At 42.5% G+C, this 17,257-nt stretch overlaps 1 protein-coding gene across 1 annotated transcript; it reads left to right on the top strand.

Annotated features, from left to right (window-relative positions):
* The first annotated feature begins 3,235 nt into the window (after window positions 1–3,235).
* Window positions 3,236–12,778, top strand: LEUTX (leucine twenty homeobox). Its single transcript, XM_003270526.2, has 3 exons — window positions 3,236–3,311; window positions 11,165–11,316; window positions 12,341–12,778. Exons 1-3 carry the CDS (start codon window positions 3,260–3,262, stop codon window positions 12,776–12,778), a joined length of 642 nt encoding a protein of 213 aa, XP_003270574.2. The 5' UTR covers window positions 3,236–3,259.
* The last annotated feature ends 4,479 nt before the right edge of the window (window positions 12,779–17,257 follow it).

Genomic DNA, 17,257 nt, shown 5'->3' on the forward strand with positions numbered 1-17,257 from the left:
AGGATGCCATGACTTTATAAACCTATAGTAATTTAAGGCATATGAGATGTACAAGTCTTAAGCTCAGAGGAGAGGCTGATGACAATTACACCACTACAGTTAAAGACTGCAAACTGTAGCCGGGTGCGGTGGCTCACGCCTGTAATCACAGCACTTTGGGAGGCCGAGGCGGGCAGATCATGAGGTCAGGAGTTCGAGACCATCCTGGCTAATATGGTGAAACCCTGTCTCTACTGAAAATACAAAAATTAGCCAGGCGTGGTGGCGGGCGCCTGTAGTCCCAGCTACTTGTTAGATTGAGGCAGAAGAATCTCTTGAACCTGGGAGGCGGAGGCTACAGTGAGTTGAGATCACACCATTGCACTCCAGCCTGGGCAACAGACTGACACTCTGTCTCAAAAAAAAAAAAAAAAAAAAAAAAAAAAAAAAGACTGCAAACTTTGGCATCAGGCTGGCTGGATTCAAAGCCTGATTTTGCCACTTGTTAGCCCATGAATAGTAACAAGATGCTTAAATTCTCTGTGCTTTAAAGTTTTCATCTGTAAACTAGAGATAATATTAGGACTTGCATCACAGGATTTCTGTGAAGATCAAAAGAAATAATATGTGAAAAGCACCTTAGCCTTAGAACTGTGCCCAGTAAATATTAACTCTCATTATAGAAGAGTGTGTGTTATCTCCTCAACTAGATAAAATAATCATAGAATGATGGTTTCAGAGTTTTGAGGCCGTTGAATGCAATTAGATTTTACAAATCCAATCCGTACAAGTAGACTTGTGAAATAAATCTGGAATGCCTGCTAAATTTTATTGAAGACAGTCATTGTGTCTGCATGTTTAATGGTGCATAATATATGCAAAGTACAAGACATTATCTGCTTCTAGAGTGGGTTAACATTTCAGGCAGTGAGAATGGGGGTCTATTAGTTTAAATAGGGATTAAGTTGATTAGATTCAGAGTTTAGTTGATTTAAGTACTGATTGGTACACCTGTTCATGTAGGGTACAGTCCTTTCAGCACTCCAACTAAAAGTGTAACACAGGAGCTAAGCTATGAAGATGCAAAAGGATAAGGATGATACAATGGACTTTGGGGACTTGGAGGAAAAGGCAGGAGGAGGATGAGGGTTAAAAGACTACACATTGGGTACGGTGTACACTGCTGCAGCGATGGGTGCACCAAAATCTCAGAAATCACCACTAAAGAACTTATTCATGTAACAAAAAAACACCTGCTCCCCAAAAACCTATTGAAACAAATATTTAAAAATAAATGAATAGGCCAGGCACGGTGGCTCACACCTGTAATCACAGCACTTTGGGAGGCTGAGGTGGGTGGATCACCTGAGGTCAGGAGTTCACTACCAGCCTGGCCAACATGGCGAAACCCCATCTCTACTAAAAACACAAAAAACTAGCTGGGTGTCATGGCAGACACCTGTAATCCTAGCTACTTGGGGGGCTGAGGCAGGAAAATCTCTTGAACCCAGAAGGTGGAGGTTGCAGTGAGCCAAGATCATGCCACTTTACTCCAGCCTGGGTGAAAGAGCGAAACTCCACCTCAAAAAAATTTTAATTAATTGAATAAATACATACATAGACTTTGAATAATCATCATCCAAAAATAAAATAAAATTAAAAGGATTTCCCTTTAAGGGAGCTATCTATGAAAGGAAATTGCTTAATATAGGTGAGCACAAAAAGAGAAAGCACCCTCTTATTTCATCTTTTATTTTTCAATTTGTTAAAGATTATATTTTCGAGCTACTCTCCTAAACTAGAAACCCACCAGCTCTAACTTAGTATTCTTCTCCAAGACAAAGGGTATCATTTGTAAGGAATGACAAGATCTACAGGGAATGCTAAAATGATAAATTTAATACATCAGTGTGACTTAGGTAAAGCAAAATCTTCCAGAGTCTCAAACTTTGCGTGTTATTTTCTGGTAGCTCCTGAAAGCAGTCTGAGAAGAATACAACAGAAAAGATGAAGAATTGTTTTAAAACAAAAATTCAAAGTAATAATAATAGATAAAAGCCTGACATTCCCTCTCCCACTTGGCAGGCACCAACCTACCATTTTTGTACATTCAGCTCCACAAGACTGATAGAGGTTCTACTCTGCCATCACTTAAAAGTTAGCATCTAATTCACAGTACTATTTAAATTTCCCCAGTTGTCCAAAAGCATGTCCTTTATAGCTGTTTTAAAATCCATCATCCAATCAGATTTCATGCCTTTCATTGCTATGCTTCTTTAGTCTCTTTTGTCACCATGCCTAGAGACTCAGGGGCTGAGGTGGGAGGTTTGCTTGAGCCCAGGAGGTCAAAGCTGCAGTGAGCTGAGATGGTGCCACTGCACTCCAGCATGGGCGACAGAGTGAGACCCTGTCTCAAAAAAATAAAAACACTCTGTATTCTATAAAGATAATTTGTACAATTATTCCATGTCAATTAAAAATCAAAGAGAAAAAAGAGTCTTCACTGTATAATCCATGTATATGAAGTTCAAAAGCTGGCATTACTGATCTGTGATGACATAGTCAGGGAAGTTGGTACCATTGCATACGCAGAGATGGAAAGAAGCTTGTGGGATGCTGGAAATATTCTGTTTCTGGATCTGGGTGCTGGCTACATGGGGGGTTTAAAATCGCAGATGTTAAACTAATCACTCGTCAACTTTTCTGCAGGTATGTGCAACTTAGAATAAGAAAATGGAATTGCGGTTCACATGCTAGGCATGCCTGGAGAAGGCTAGTGGACAGCATCCTCTACCACCCCGTCCCATCCTAAGTGATGTAGAAACATGTTCCTAATACTTCAGTGCATGCCAAAATAGGCAAACATTTGATCTGCATTCGAAATCTCACAGTAGCAAGGTCAACTACAGCCACTTTCCCCCAGGGAGAGTCCAATATTTTATTCATGTCTCCTAAACTCTTATAATGAGCAACTACCATGGGCCAGGTCCTGTGCAGGGCTCTGAGGATCACAGGGAAAGATCCACATCCTCCCTCATGGAGACCAACATTCCCAGAAAACCCACGCAAATAATCATAGCAAAGTATGGTGAAGTTCAGGGAGCGTTGCAGCACCACACAGAAGTTCTGACCTGGCCTGGGGGGATCAGAGAAGCCTTTGATGAGAAAGTAGGGAATGAGTCCCCCAAAAGTAAGGGGAGGGTGTGCTCAAAACAAATACAACAGCAAGAGAAAATCTTGAGAAACTGTAACTGCAAACTCTTCTCAGCCTCATGCCTCCATGGAACCTGCCTGTCAGGTGGGCACCTGGAATCTCAAGCAACTTTCTCAAGGTGAGGCTATTTTTTTCTTTCATTTCTCAAGTAGCTTGTGGTAAGAAAAGTGAACTGAGGCTGGGTGCAGTGGCTCATTCCTGTAGTCCCAGCTGCTTGGGAGGCTGAGGAGGGAGGATTGCTTGAGCCTGGGAGGTGGAGGTTGCACTGAGCCGAGATTGCACCACTGCCTGGGTGATAGAGCGAGACCCCATCTCAAAAAAAGAAAAAAAAAAGGGAAAGAAAAGTGAACTGAGTGTTCTGGGTCTCCCAAGTCCCCTTGAATGGCTTTGTCCTTCACTTGGAATAAAATTCAAACTTCTTCGCCTTGCTCTGACCTCGGTTGGCCTTTTCAGTTTGAGCTTTTCCCTATATTCCTCTCCTACAATACGCCTCAACTACAGTGGCCTCTTATCTGCACCTCAGACATGAAAAGGTTTTTCATGTCTCTGGGCCTTTGCATTTGATGTTCCCTTTGCTGAGAACACTCTTCCCTCTCCTTCAGTGAAAATGATACTTCCTCAGAGATATCTTACCTTACCTTAAAACTACTGCACATCCTCTGAATCAGTGCTGTTGGTGGCATTCGTAACACCAGTAGTATCATAATCAGAACTGTCTATTGTCTTGTTTCCTTTTTTATTTCCTGCTTCCCTCCCTAGAATGCCAGCATTTGGGAAGGCGGTGGTGAGTTCTATTTTTGTAAATCCCAATTTCCTATTCACTGGAACAAATCTTAGCAGAGCAGGCATTCAAATAATTAAGCAAGCAAATGAAGAAGTGTCAGAGGTGTTTTAACGTTAAGTTCTGCAAAATTCCCTGCTATTGGGGAAGTCATACCCTTTGACTATATCACTCTCTTTCCATCCTCATCAGTGCCACAGGGAAACTCCAGGGACTCATTCTAAAATTTATAAGGAAAATTTGAGGCCCACTTTATCCTTTCCAATAGGATTTGGGAGTTTCTACCCTTGACCGTGTTAGAAGTTTCCTGAATTTTATTCCTGCAAAAGACATAGATGGGGCCAGGTGCAATGGCTCGCTAGCACTTTGGCAGGCCAAGGCTGGACAATCTCTTGAGCCCAGGAGTTGAAGGCTGCAGTGAGCTATGACGGCACCACTGCACTCTAGTCTGGGCAACAGAGTGAGACCCTAAAACAGAACGTAAAAAGACACAGATGGGTCCTTCAATCATTTGGCCTTCAGTCTACCTGCAATGTTCCCAGAGCCAGGGTTCTTTCGCTTGTCCAAGACTTCTCCAAACCAACCTGGTGGGGGTGTGGAGGTTGCGGGAGAGGACAGAGTTGGGGGGTAGTATAAGATGGGCCAAGACCAGCGTCCCATCTGTGCTTCAGAAAGCTTGGGTCCACATTGAGTGTGGGGAGGCCATATCTCATGGATAGAGACTAGATCTGTCTCATCCACCAAATTACACTCACCCCACAAATAAGACCCATCATGGAGAAGAACATTAGGGGGAGGAATAAATAAACGAGTTAATAGGGTGCCTGAAAGGTGGAGTAAATGAGTAACAGAGGGACAGAGAGAGGGATGCTCAGAGGAAAGAAAGAAGCATGATTTTTTTAATGCAATTTATATTTTAAGTTTCCTTGCTGAAAACTCATTATGGGCTCCCCAGCTGCCCCCAAATCCATACTCAAAAGAAGATACAGGATCCCCTATGGTTTAGGCTCTGCCAAGTTCTTCACCGTCATCCATTGCTGTCTCGACTGGAAGAGGTTGGACCGAGATGGGTGGGTGAAGGGCTTAACCTCCCATCATCCCAAACTCCTAGCAGGATGCCTCCTGCTGCACTCTGGGTCTCACTGGAAGCCGTCCACACACAGGGCACCTCCTTCACCTTCCAAGTTTGAGTCATCTTACCAACTTATTTTTCTCTCAGCACCTTGTTTATTTACTCATTGATCCCAAGTGACATTTTTGAACATTTTATCCATTTTCTGTTCACTCCACTTTCCTTTGTTTTCTTCCACTCTCTGGAGTCAAGGATTAGTCTTAAATCATCGTTTTATTCCCAGTGGCCTACACAGCATCAGGCATAGAATAGGTTCTCAATAAACAGATACTGAATGGATTATTGGAGGGCGTGATATTAGGGTAGGACAGGGTGGGGACATGATTACATTAAAATTCTGCTTAAATAAGCGGGTCTTTTAGCCCAGCAGTCACACAGAGTCAGCTCAGTAGCTCTGCGGCACACAGCTGATCGAACCCACTCATTTCTAGAAGACACCATGTTGGGTGAGTTGGGCGAAGGCAAGAGGCTGGGGTTTCAGTGATTGGGTTGCAGACAAATCAAGTGAGAGGTGTGGGACCTTGTGGTGGCTTCTGGGCTTTGTCAACCCTAGGTAGAAACCACTGGGTTTAGAAACCACTGGGTAAATTTAGAAACCACCGGGTTATACCAACAAGGATTGTTTGAAAAACAATTTGCAAGGGATTGTAGTAACTTAGGAGTTTGTTTCTCCACATCTCTTTTTCAAGGGGTCTTGGTATGTTGCCCAGGCTGGCCTCAAGCTCCTAGGCCCTAATGATCCTCCCACCTCACCCTCAGGAGTAGCTGGGACTTATAAGTGTGTGCCACCATGTCCAGCTAATTTTTAAATTTTTTGTAGACAGGATCTCACTCTGTTGCCTAAGCTCTTCTTGAACTCACATCCTTTTTAATGCCTGGTAACTTTCATACTTTTTAAATGTCAGTCCGTTGATGGGTATAAAATAGTATGTGATCTTTAATTCCCATTTCTTTACTAACCGGTGTGATTGAATCTGTTCACTCTATTTTAAAGGCCATTCTGTTTTTCCCTTATGCTAATTTTTATATTTCTATCATTTCCCAGTTTTTAGTATGCTTTTTTTTCTTGAGGCTTAGTAGAATATTTTTGTTGTCTTCTAGACACTAATAATTTATCTCTTATATGTGTTGCAAATATATTCTCCCAGCCTGGCTTGTGTTTTTCAATATACTTATGAGTACTGTTGTACAAATATTCTAAAAGTTGTTGTTGTGAAATTTATCAACATTTTCCTTTTATAATTGTACTTGTAAGACGTAGTTTAGAAGTGTATTACTGGCTGGGCGTGGTGGCTCATGCCTGCCAAGGCGGGCGGATCGCTTGAGGCCAGGAGTTCGAGACCAGCCTGGACAACATGGCAAAACCCTGTCACTACTAAAAATACAAAAATTAGCCAGGCATGGTGGCATGTGCCTTTGTTCCCAGCTACTTGGGAGGCTGAGACACAAGAATTGCTTGAACCTGGGAGGCAGAGGTTGCAGTAATCTGAGATTGTACCACTTCACTCCAGCTTGGGCAACAGAGTAAGACTCTGTCTCAAAAAAAAAGAAGTGTATTTCCTGGCTGGGGACATAAATGTAATTTTAGTTATATTTTATTTTAACTTCTTAAAATGATTTGATTCTAATAGAAAAATTATGCATCAACAAGCTGACTTATCAAAACTTGTACCTGGCTCTTCTAATACGTTTTCCTGTTGTTTAATACTAAACATACAAAAATACTAATTAGTTGATTTTACATATTGACCTCTCAGCTTGGTAGACGATTTTAAACTCAAAGCCACATCCTTCCTCGATTTTACCTCCTATAACTTATCAATGTGCAGTGTTGCTTTTCTAAAGACCAGTAGAATTCTAATTACCATTCCTTTGAAGGGAAATTCTACTTCCCTTTAGAAGCTTCTGGAAATTTCTATGTATTCCTGGTATTCTGATATTTTTGCAACAATGATCCTGTTGTTCATTTATTGTGCTCATCGTGGAACGGCTTCAATCTGGAAACCCCTGTGCCTCATCTCTTAAATCTTGATTTTTTTAAATAAATATTTTCATGATACTCTCTGAAACATTTTTTAGTCAGAGATATTTTTAGTCACATAAATATTGCTAGTGCTGGACATCCTGAGCTGAGACCTTATTTTTTTCTGATCTTTTCACTCTTTTTGTCCACTTTTGTATATTTTTTCTACTTCCTGGAATAGCTTTGTCTTCCAACTCTTCTATTATTGCCTAAGGGTTTCTTTCTAGCTATTGATTTCAAAGAACATTTGTCTTATCAGACTTTCCTTTCTTTTCAAGACTTTCTTGATGTATGAGTGCAATATCTTTTATCTGAGAATATTAATTTTAATATTTATAGATATTCTTTTTTTTGGTAATTTTTTTCTAATTTTTTAATATTTTTAGTAGAGATGGGGTTTCACCATGTTGGCCGGGCTGCTTTTGAACTCCTGATCTCAAGTGATTCACCCTCCCTGGCCTCCCAAAGTGCTAGGATTACAGGCATGAGCCACCATGCCCAGCCTTATTTCTTTTCTTAAGAAAAAATGTGTTTATTTGCTGCTTTCCTCCTCTTCCTCCTCTTCTTTCTTTTTCTCTTCCACCTTCCCTTTCTTTTTTCTCTCTTTGTCTCTGTCTCTCCCTCCCTCCCTTTCTTGCTGTCCCCTTTCTGTTTGAGAATTTTTCTTCAATGTCCTGTAAATTTTTGTTCTGCCTTTGTGTCTAAACAAATGCTGAGAAGCTAAGAAAAATCCGTGTGCTTGATCACTTATCTTCACTGTGCGATGACTGGGCAGCATGTTGGCTTTTTTTTCCCATGTATTTGCACAAGGAATAAGAGCATCCTGAAAATATAAACTTTCCTATAAAATAGATGACCATGAGAATCAGATTTTGCTAGATGATGAGGTCTTATTTATATTCTAAACCATAGTAAAAACTCCCATTCTGCACTAATACAGTTTGCATATTTGTCCCCTCCAAATCTCATGTTGAAATGTGATCCCCAATGTTGGAGGTGGGCCTGGTGGGAGGGGTTTGGATCATGAGAGTAGATCCTTCTTAATGGCTTAGTGCCATCCTCATGGTAATGAGTGAGTTCTCTACCTCTAAGTTCACCTGAGATCTGGTTGTTTGAAAGAGTCTGGGACTTTCCCCTGCTGTCTCTTGCTCCCACTCTCACCATGTAACACCTTGGCTCCCCTTCGCCTTCTGTCATGGGTGGAAGCTTCCTAAGGCCCTCACCAGAAGCAGATGCCAGCACTATGCTTTGTGTATAGCCTGCAGAGCTGTGAGCCAATTAATTCCTCTTTTCTAATTTACCCAGTTTTAGGTATTCCTTTATAAATGCAAAATGGACTAACACATGCACCAAGCCTGTAATTAACAGACTGGCTTCTTTGGTTACTCACATCTTCCCTAAAGGAGTGAACTTTCTGGGACCATGTTACTGTTAAAGATACGGAGGCAAACAGTAGAAGTGTACTGAGGCTGCCAAAGTCACAGAGCTAGTAAATGAGAGAATCGACATTCGTTCTCAGGTCACTAAGCTTCATATCTGCTTCCCTACTGACCCAATTAATAAATGGCCAAACCAATAGCTTCAGGGTCTCAAAAGCCAACCAACACAGACAGCAGTGCCACTGAGTCTATGACCAGTTAGGATAATAGGGCCTCAAATACTCTGAATCTTATAGACTCATATAAACCTGGTATCAATATCATGCCACCATTCTATTCTATCTCAATAAGGACTCACCCAAATCTCATCTTGAATTGTAGCTCCCATAATTCCCATGCGTTGTGGGAGGGACCCGGTGGGAGATAACTGAATCATGGGGCGGTTTCCTCCATACTGTGCTCATGGTAATGAATAAGTCTCATAAGATCTGATGGTTTTATAAGAGGTTTCCCCTTTTGCTTAGCTCTCATTCCCTCTCTTGCTTGCCACCATGTAAGATGTGGCTTTGCTCCTCCTTGCCTTCCACCATGATTGTGAGGCCTCCCCAGCCATATGGAACTGTGAGTCCATTAAACTTCTTTCCTTTATAAATTACCCAGTTTCAGGTATGTCTTTATTAGCAGCATGAGAAAGAGAAAGACGTCCCCAAGTTGCTAGGAAAACATATTGGTGCCCAACGTCATGAAGAGGTTGATGTTCCTCCTCCAGGGGGCTGTAGGATGAGGCCACAGAAATAAGCTTATCCCATCTGTGGCTAAAAAAACGTGTCCTGCTCAGTGGAAGTTGGCACTGATTTTCTAGGAATGCAGAACATTCCCAGCAAGAGGGTGAGGAGTGGGTCTTGTGAGTCAAATGTTTAGCCTAAGCTCTTGATTCATAGGTCAAGCTCAGGAAAGAAGCTTACCTTTGGAATATGTATATTTGCATTCTAATAAAACATTTTTAAATTTTTTTGTATTTTCATAGGCTATTGGGGAACAAGTGGTGTTTGGTTACATGAGTAAGTTCTTTAGTGGTGATTTGTGAGATTTTGGTGCACCCATCAATCGAGCAGTATACACTGCACCATATTTGTAGTCTTTTATCCATCACCCCTTTCCCCCGAGTCCCCAAAGTCCATTGTGTCATTCTTATGCCCTTGCATCCTCATAGCTTAGCTCCCGCTTATGAGTGAGAACATATGATATTTGGTTTTCCATTCCTGAGTTACTTCACTTAGAATAATGGTCTCCAATCTAATCCAGGTTATTACAAATATCATGAATTCATTTTTATGGCTGAGTAGCATTCCATCATATAATTTACATATATAATATATATAAATTATAATATTTGTATTATATATAATTATATATTGTATATAATTATGTGTAATTATATACAATATAATTTATATATATTATACATGAATTATATATATATACGCACACACACACACACACACCACAGTTTATCCACTCAATGGACATTTGGGTTGGTTCCACATTTTTACAATTCGAATTGTGCTGCTATAAACATACATGTGCAAGTATCTTTTTTGTATAATGACTTATTTTCCCTCTGGGTAGATAGCCAGTAGTTGGATTGCTGGATCAAATGGTAGTTCTACTTATAGTTCTTGAAGGAATCTTTACACTGTTTTCCACAGTGGCTGTACTAGTTTACATTCCTACCAGCAGTGTAGAAGTGTTGCCTGTTCACTGCATCCACGCCAACATCTATGTTTTTAAATTTTTTTATTATGGCCATTCTTGTGGTTTTGATTTGCATTTCCCTAATCATTTGCGATGTTGAGCATTTTTTCATATGTTTGTTGGCCATTTGTATATCTTTTGAGAATTATCTATTCATGTCCTTAGCCCACTTTTTGATGGAATTGTTTGGTTTTTTCTTGCTAATTTGTTTGAGTTCGTTGCAGATTCTGGATATTAGTCCTTTGTCAAATGTATAGATTGTGAAGATTTTCTTCTAGACTGTGGGTTGTCTGTCTACTCTGCTGACTCTGTCTACTCCGCTACTCTGTTCCTTTTGCCATGCAAAATCTCTTTTAATTAAATCCTAGCTACTTATCTTTGTTTTTATTGCATTTGCTTTTGGGTTCTTGGTCATTGTGTTGCTGTCTATCTCATTTCTTAGGTCTAGTAGATAAAAGAGCGTCCATTGTCTCCTAAAGTTTTGATTATTTTTTATTTATGCTCTCTATTTCACTGAAGATTTCTCCCTTCATTTCTTATATCATTTTTTTTAAATTTCCTTAAATTGGGCTTCACTTTTCTCTGGTGCCTCCTTGATTAGCTTAATAACTGACCTTCAGAATTCTTTTTCAGGTATATCACGGATTTCTTCTTGGTTTGGATCCATTGCTGATGAACTAATGTGATTTTTGGGGGATGTTAAAGAACCTTGTGTTGTCGTATTACCAGATTTGGTTTTCTGGTTCATTCTCATTTGTGTAGGCTCTGTCAGAGGGAAGGTCTAGGGCTCAAGGCTGTTGTTCAGATTCTTTTGTCCCACAGGTGTTCCCTTGATGTAGTACTCTCCTCATTTTCCTCTGAATTTTTTTTAATGAAAGCCTTTTATCTCTTCCCTCTGCAGAAGGGCCAAGGCGTGGTCGTCGGCCACGCACAAGATTTCTCTCCAAACAACTCGCAGCATTGAGAGAATTGCTTGAAAAGACCATGCACCCGAGTTTGGCTACAATGGGGAAACTGGCTTCAAAGCTACAACTTGATCTATGCGTAGTAAAGGTCTGTTCCCAAGTGTGTCTGTAGGTAGCACGCCTAACCCAGAGCTTCACACACACTTTTGATCATTGTTATAACAGTTCCTATTTATTGGCAATTGCTATGTGTAAAGACAAATGTTAAGCACTTTATATTTTTATTGTCATGAGCACCCACTTTATTGAGGAACACTAAAGCTCACATAGAAGAGCTGTCTTCCAAGCATTATAAACACAAGAGTTGGAATTTGAACCTAGACCTTTCCAACTCCAGACCCACCATGCTACACAGGACTCTTTGAGGCTGGATCTCAGATACTCCCATTTGGGTCTGTTCCTGTGTATTCAGGATGGGTTCTGCTTAATCAGGACGATCACAGTCATCCAGATGCCTGTCACTAAGTTCCCACAAAGTATTCATGGGAGAACACCTGGATGAACCCTAAAGACAACCCAAGATAAACTCTCACCCCATACTCTGACTTTAAAATACTTTCTCTGGGCACCAGGCATGGTGGCTCACACTTGTAATCCCAGCACTTTGGGAGGCGGAGGCAGGAGGATCGCTTGAGCCCAGTTTAAGACCAGCCTGGGCAACATAGCAAGACCATGTCTCTATAAAAAAAAATTTAAAATTAACCAGACAAGGAGGCACATGGCTGTAGTCCCAGCTACTTGGGAGACTGAGATAGGAGGATTGCTTAAGCCCAGGAGTTCAAGACTGCAGTGAGCTATGATTGCACCACCGCACTGCAGGCTGGGTGACAGAGTGGTACCTTGTCTCAAAAAAAAAAAAAAAAATACACCACTAATACAAACACCCTTCTATTTAATACATCATGATCTAGGTCATATTCCACCCATTGCTAGTACAATCCTACACCCACTTTTCCCTTGAAACCCAGGACAGCAGCAGCTAGAAGGAGCTTCCCTTGTTCCAACAAATGTGAGACTCTCTCTCACACCAAAAAACCGAATTCCTGAGGAACAAGAGGATGCCCCTTTATACTCAACCTCCATTATTAACCTCCCCCCTCCTCCCTCCCTAGACTTGGTTCAAGAACCAGCGTGCCAAATGGAACAGGCAGCGGCGACAGCAAGTGAAGCCATGGCCACCACTAGGACCAGCAAACCAGACCATTTCAGTGAAGAAGGAGGAGACTCCCTCAGCCATAACTACCGCAAACATTCATCCAATAAGTCCTGGAATCTCTGATGCAAATGACCGTGATCTATATGAGCCTTCTGGTATCAAGAATCCTGGAGGAGCCGGCGCCTCTCTGAGGGATTCATCCTGGGATTCTCAGTCATATGACATTGAACAGCTATGTCTGGGGGCTTCAAATCCTCCTTGGGCCTCCACTCTCTATGAAATAGATGAATTTGTAAAGATCTATGACTTGCCAGGGGAAGATGACACCAGCAGCCTAAATCAATATCTTTTTCCAGTATGCCTTGAGTATGACCAGCTTCAATCTTCAGTGTAACTTCTTACACACCGCTTCTAGGGGAGGTTTGGATCTGACCCACTGAGACATATTTCCAAACATCTTTAATGGTTTGACCCCAGTCCAAGTAGATCAGGGGCTGGGAATTTATCTTTTTCTGTAGAAAAAACAATAAAGGAACTCCCCTACCTTTCATCATTGCCTGCATTTTCTGAACTCCATTTGAGTGCCTCCTCTCCCAAATTTCAGCATTAAAGAGCGCATTCAGAGAAGTGACGCCAGGAACACAGTGACATAGGAGGTTCCTGACTCTGATGCACTGAATAAACATCTATGCCTGGATCAGTTCTCTCTGGAAGAAAGTCAGAAGTGAGTTGAGAGACTCCTACACACCAGGCAACTAAGAAAATGTCTTAGCAGGCCAGGCGCGGTGGCTCACGCCTGTAATCCCAGCACTTTGGGAGGCCGAGATGGGCAGATCACAAGGTCAGGAGTTCAAGACCAGCCTGACCAACATGATGAAACCCTGTCTCTACTCAAAAAAAAAAAAAAAAAAAAAAAAAACTAGCCAGCTGTAGTGGCATGCGCCTGTAGTCCCAGCTACTCGGGAGGCTGAGGCAGAAGAACCACTTGAACCCAGGAGGCAGAGGTTGCAGTGAGCCAAGATCATGCCACTGCACTACAGCCTGGGTGGCAGAGCGAGACTCTGTCTCAAAAAAAAAAAAAAAAATGTCTAGCTTGATTTTAAAGGAATGAATGATTCCCTAAGAGAACTTAGGGAGGGCTGGAGGCCTTGAGTTCCACCAGCCAATCCCAGGAGTTAGCTGTAAAAGTCACTACTCACCTTTGCAAAATTCAACTTGATCAGGGACCTCTCCTTTAGTTTCAGGAAGAAGAAGCAAGAACCTTTAAATAATTAATAAGTAAGTGACTGATGTGAAGAAACGCTGAGGCTCTAAAGCTGGATGGAACAGAGACTGGACTATTCTCTGAACATCTAAGTCTATGCAGCTATAAACAAGAAGAAGGTAAAGCTGCAGGGGCTGACCTGGAGGCCGCAAGATGTATTGATAAACCAGGATGGTAGCAGCTGCGGAACTGTGAGGTGCAGCGGTCCCCAACGTTTTTGGCACCAGGAACCGGTTTCGTGGAAGAAAATTTTTCCACAGACTGCAGCAGTGGAGTGGGTGGGTTGGGGTGGGGATTTGTTTGGGGATAATTGAAGCATAATACATTTATTGTGCACTTTATTTCTATTATTATTACATTATAATATATCATCAAATAATTATACAACTCACCGTAATGTCAAATCTAATGGGAGCCCTGAACTTGTTTTCCTGCAACTAGACGGTCCCATCTGGGGGTGATGGGAGACGGTGACAGATCATCAGGCATTCAATTCTCATAAGGAGCATGCAACCTAGATCCCTCGAATGCGCAGTTCACAATAAAGTTTGCGCTCCTGTGAGAATCTAGTGCCCCAGCTCACCTGACAGGAGGCGGAGCTCAGGCTGCAATGCCAGCGATGGGGAGTGGCTGCAAATATAGATGAAGTTTTGCTGGCTGGCCCGCTGCTTACCTCCTGCTGTGGCGGTCTGGTTCCTAACAGGCCACCATGGGTACCGGTCTGTGGGGGTGGGGAGCGGGGGTGTTGGGGACCCCTGGTATAGAGTGCTCTCTTGAAACTCACCCATCCCCTGAGTGCAGATTTGCAAACACAACCACGTTCTCTAGAAGGGACCTATGAGCTGGAGGATAAGACCACAGCCTGGAGTTTTGCTTTTGACTTCCGTAATGTTTAGGCATTTTTTTACTTGTGAAATTTAATAAACGACTGTATTAAGCGGTGAAATAGTGAGTACACGGTTGTTTACTTTGTTATTCTGTTTGCATGAACATTTAAGAAAAATAAAACATTGAGAATTGGTGGTGGCAGGCGTGGTGGGAGCTTTTTTGAAAAACAACAATAAAACCTGTTCCCTGCATGTAACAGGGATGTCTGTCTTCGGAGGAATTGGTGAGCTGCATCTCACCCCGCGGTAAAGCAAGGGGTCGTGGTGGTGGAACGTGACTGGGAAGTGGGAACTGAGCCTGGGGGGCAATTCTAGAAGCGTGGGACTAAGCCATGTCCTGAGAGTTTGGGAAATGAATGTATTAAGTAGCCCAGATGCCTAACTCCAGGGTCACCACCAGCCTTTGAGCTCTAGAGGGCGCTCCGCGAACATCACATGAAAGTGCGCGGGGCGCTTGGGATGATGTTTGCAGGGGAACTGAGCCAGGCTGTGGTCCTCTGTGCCATCTCCGGCCGGTGGGCAGCACTCCTGTTGTGCACAGGGACCCCTGTTTCCTAGGTCCACAAACTGGTCGAGAAACACGAGTTGACCCGGCAGTCCCAACTTGCTTTCTAACAAGAGGTTCTGTCCAAGTTCCCCGCTCGACTTTCAATATATCACTCAGCGCATAAGCCTCGCCCCTTATCCTTGATGCCCAATCAGGAGCGAGGGTTGGATCCCCAGAGGCCTGGGGAGGCAGAGGGTTCTTTTTTTTTTTAAACCTAAAAAATTAAATGAAGATGAAAATGGGAGATTCTTCATGGAAGTTTTAATGACAACAATTAGTCTACGAAAAAATAGGAAGTCTGAATGGACCAATAACCAAAGAAGAACTTGCAAAGGAAGTAAAAGATCTAAGAAAGTCCTAGAAGGTTTTATGGGCAAATTCTGCTATACATTCCGACAAATCGTAATTGTACTGTCTCCTTAATTTTTCTGTAAATCTAAAACCATTCTAAAATAAAAAAAACTATTTTAAAAATGTATCCAATCCCCCTCGTCCAAACCTTTGAAATGCTAAAGTTTTCTTTAAAAACCCTCAATATCTCTGATTATTTTGTAAAGGTTTTTGTTTAAGACTATCTATTGAAGGCAGGGCGTGGTGGCTCACGCCTGTAATTCCAGCACTTTGGGAGGCCAAGGCAGGCGGATCACCTGAGGTCAGGAGTTCGACACCAGTCTGGCCAACATGGTGAAACCCTGTCTCTACTAAAAATACAAAAATTAGCCAGGCGTGGCGGCCCTCGCCTGTAATACCAGCTCAGCTACTCAGGGGGCTGAAGTGGGAGAATCGCTTGAACCTGGGAGGCGGAGGTTGCAGTAAGCCGAGATCGCACCACTGTACTCCGGCTTAGGCGAGAGAGGGAGACTGTCTCAAAAAAAAAAAAAAAAAAAAAGAGAGAGAGAGCATCTATTGAAGCGTGAGTTTTCTTACAATGTCCAAAGCAACTGTCTCCTTCTTTCCCTGGCCCTCTCCATGTCTGTATTCACATAGAATCTACATAATGGGCAAATTGTGATTAACAACTTTGTCTCCTGCCTTTAAAAAAAAATCCTAAAATCCTGTCATACTCCAGGCTGTCTCCACGTCTGCTTAATGAACCGTCTTAATTTTTTTTTTTTTTTTTTTTTTTTTAGACAGCGTGATCTTGGCTCACTGCGACCTGCACCTCCCGGGTTCAAGCGATTCTCCCACCTCGGCCTCACGCCCAGCTAATTTTTGTATTTTTGGTAGAGACAGGGTTTCACCATGTTGGCAGGATGGTCTCTATCCCCTGACCTCGTGATCCACCCGCCTTTGCCTCCCAAAGTGCTGGGATTAACAGGCACGAGTCACTGCGCCCGGCCGAGCTGTCTTAATTTTTAAGAGTAGGTTTATTACACTGCTTGACGGACAAAAAAATTGGGCACTCTTCTAAAGCTCGGGGGAAAGGGTGCCAAGAGAGGAGTCCCAGGGAAGAGATGTTCAGAGAACATCATACCACCCCACCTGCTCTCTCTTTTTTTTTTCTTCAGGAAATGAGGGTCTCATTATGTTTCTCAAGCTGGCCTCGAACTCCTGGCTGCAAGCCATCCTCCCTCCTCAGCCTCCTGCGTAGCTGGGATTCCAGCTGTGACCCACCATGCCTGGCTTGACTTTTATCATGTGTTCTCCTTTGACAGTTTGCAGCCTCTTGGCTAAAGCGAGGGGGACCTGGAGGGTGACTTCAGTGGGAAGCGGGAAGAGTGACTGGAAACTGGTCCTTTCTGCTTCATGTCTCAGTGGAAGTGTCAAGAGGTGCTGGGGTAATGTTAGCCACTTCCTCTCTGCAACCAGCCGCTAGGCGCTTCACTTCTCTCTTTCCTCCACCTGAGATGACACAGTTGTGGTTAAGGGCCTGGACCGTGGGGTTAGCCTAAATGAGAGTCCCATCTCTGCAACTTCTACCTGGATGAATTTGAGCAAGTGATTCACCTCTCTGAGCTTCAGTTTCCTCATCTGGGAAATTGAGATAATAACAGTTAATGTCTACATCATGAAGTTGTCGTGATAACTAAATAAAAATGTCATGATAATTAAATAAATTAAAATGTATGCAGCCCTTAGAATGGTGCCTGACACACATAGAGCACTGTATAAATACTTTTATTTATATTATTTTCCTTTTTTTTTTTCTTTTGAGACAGTTTCACTCTGTCACCC

Source organism: Nomascus leucogenys, chromosome 17 (assembly GCF_006542625.1).
Source record: "Nomascus leucogenys isolate Asia chromosome 17, Asia_NLE_v1, whole genome shotgun sequence".
NCBI lineage: Eukaryota > Metazoa > Chordata > Mammalia > Primates > Hylobatidae > Nomascus > Nomascus leucogenys.

Bases quoted from the DNA above. Each gene is read 5' to 3' on its own strand.
- LEUTX (XM_003270526.2), top strand. From the start codon at position 3,260: ATGGAACCTGCCTGTCAGGTGGGCACCTGGAATCTCAAGCAACTTTCT. The intron at 3,312-11,164 runs GTGAGGCTATTT...TTCCCTCTGCAG, and splicing joins TCTCAAGCAACTTTCTCAAG to AAGGGCCAAGGCGTGGTCGT. The intron at 11,317-12,340 runs GTCTGTTCCCAA...CTCCCTCCCTAG, and splicing joins TTGATCTATGCGTAGTAAAG to ACTTGGTTCAAGAACCAGCG.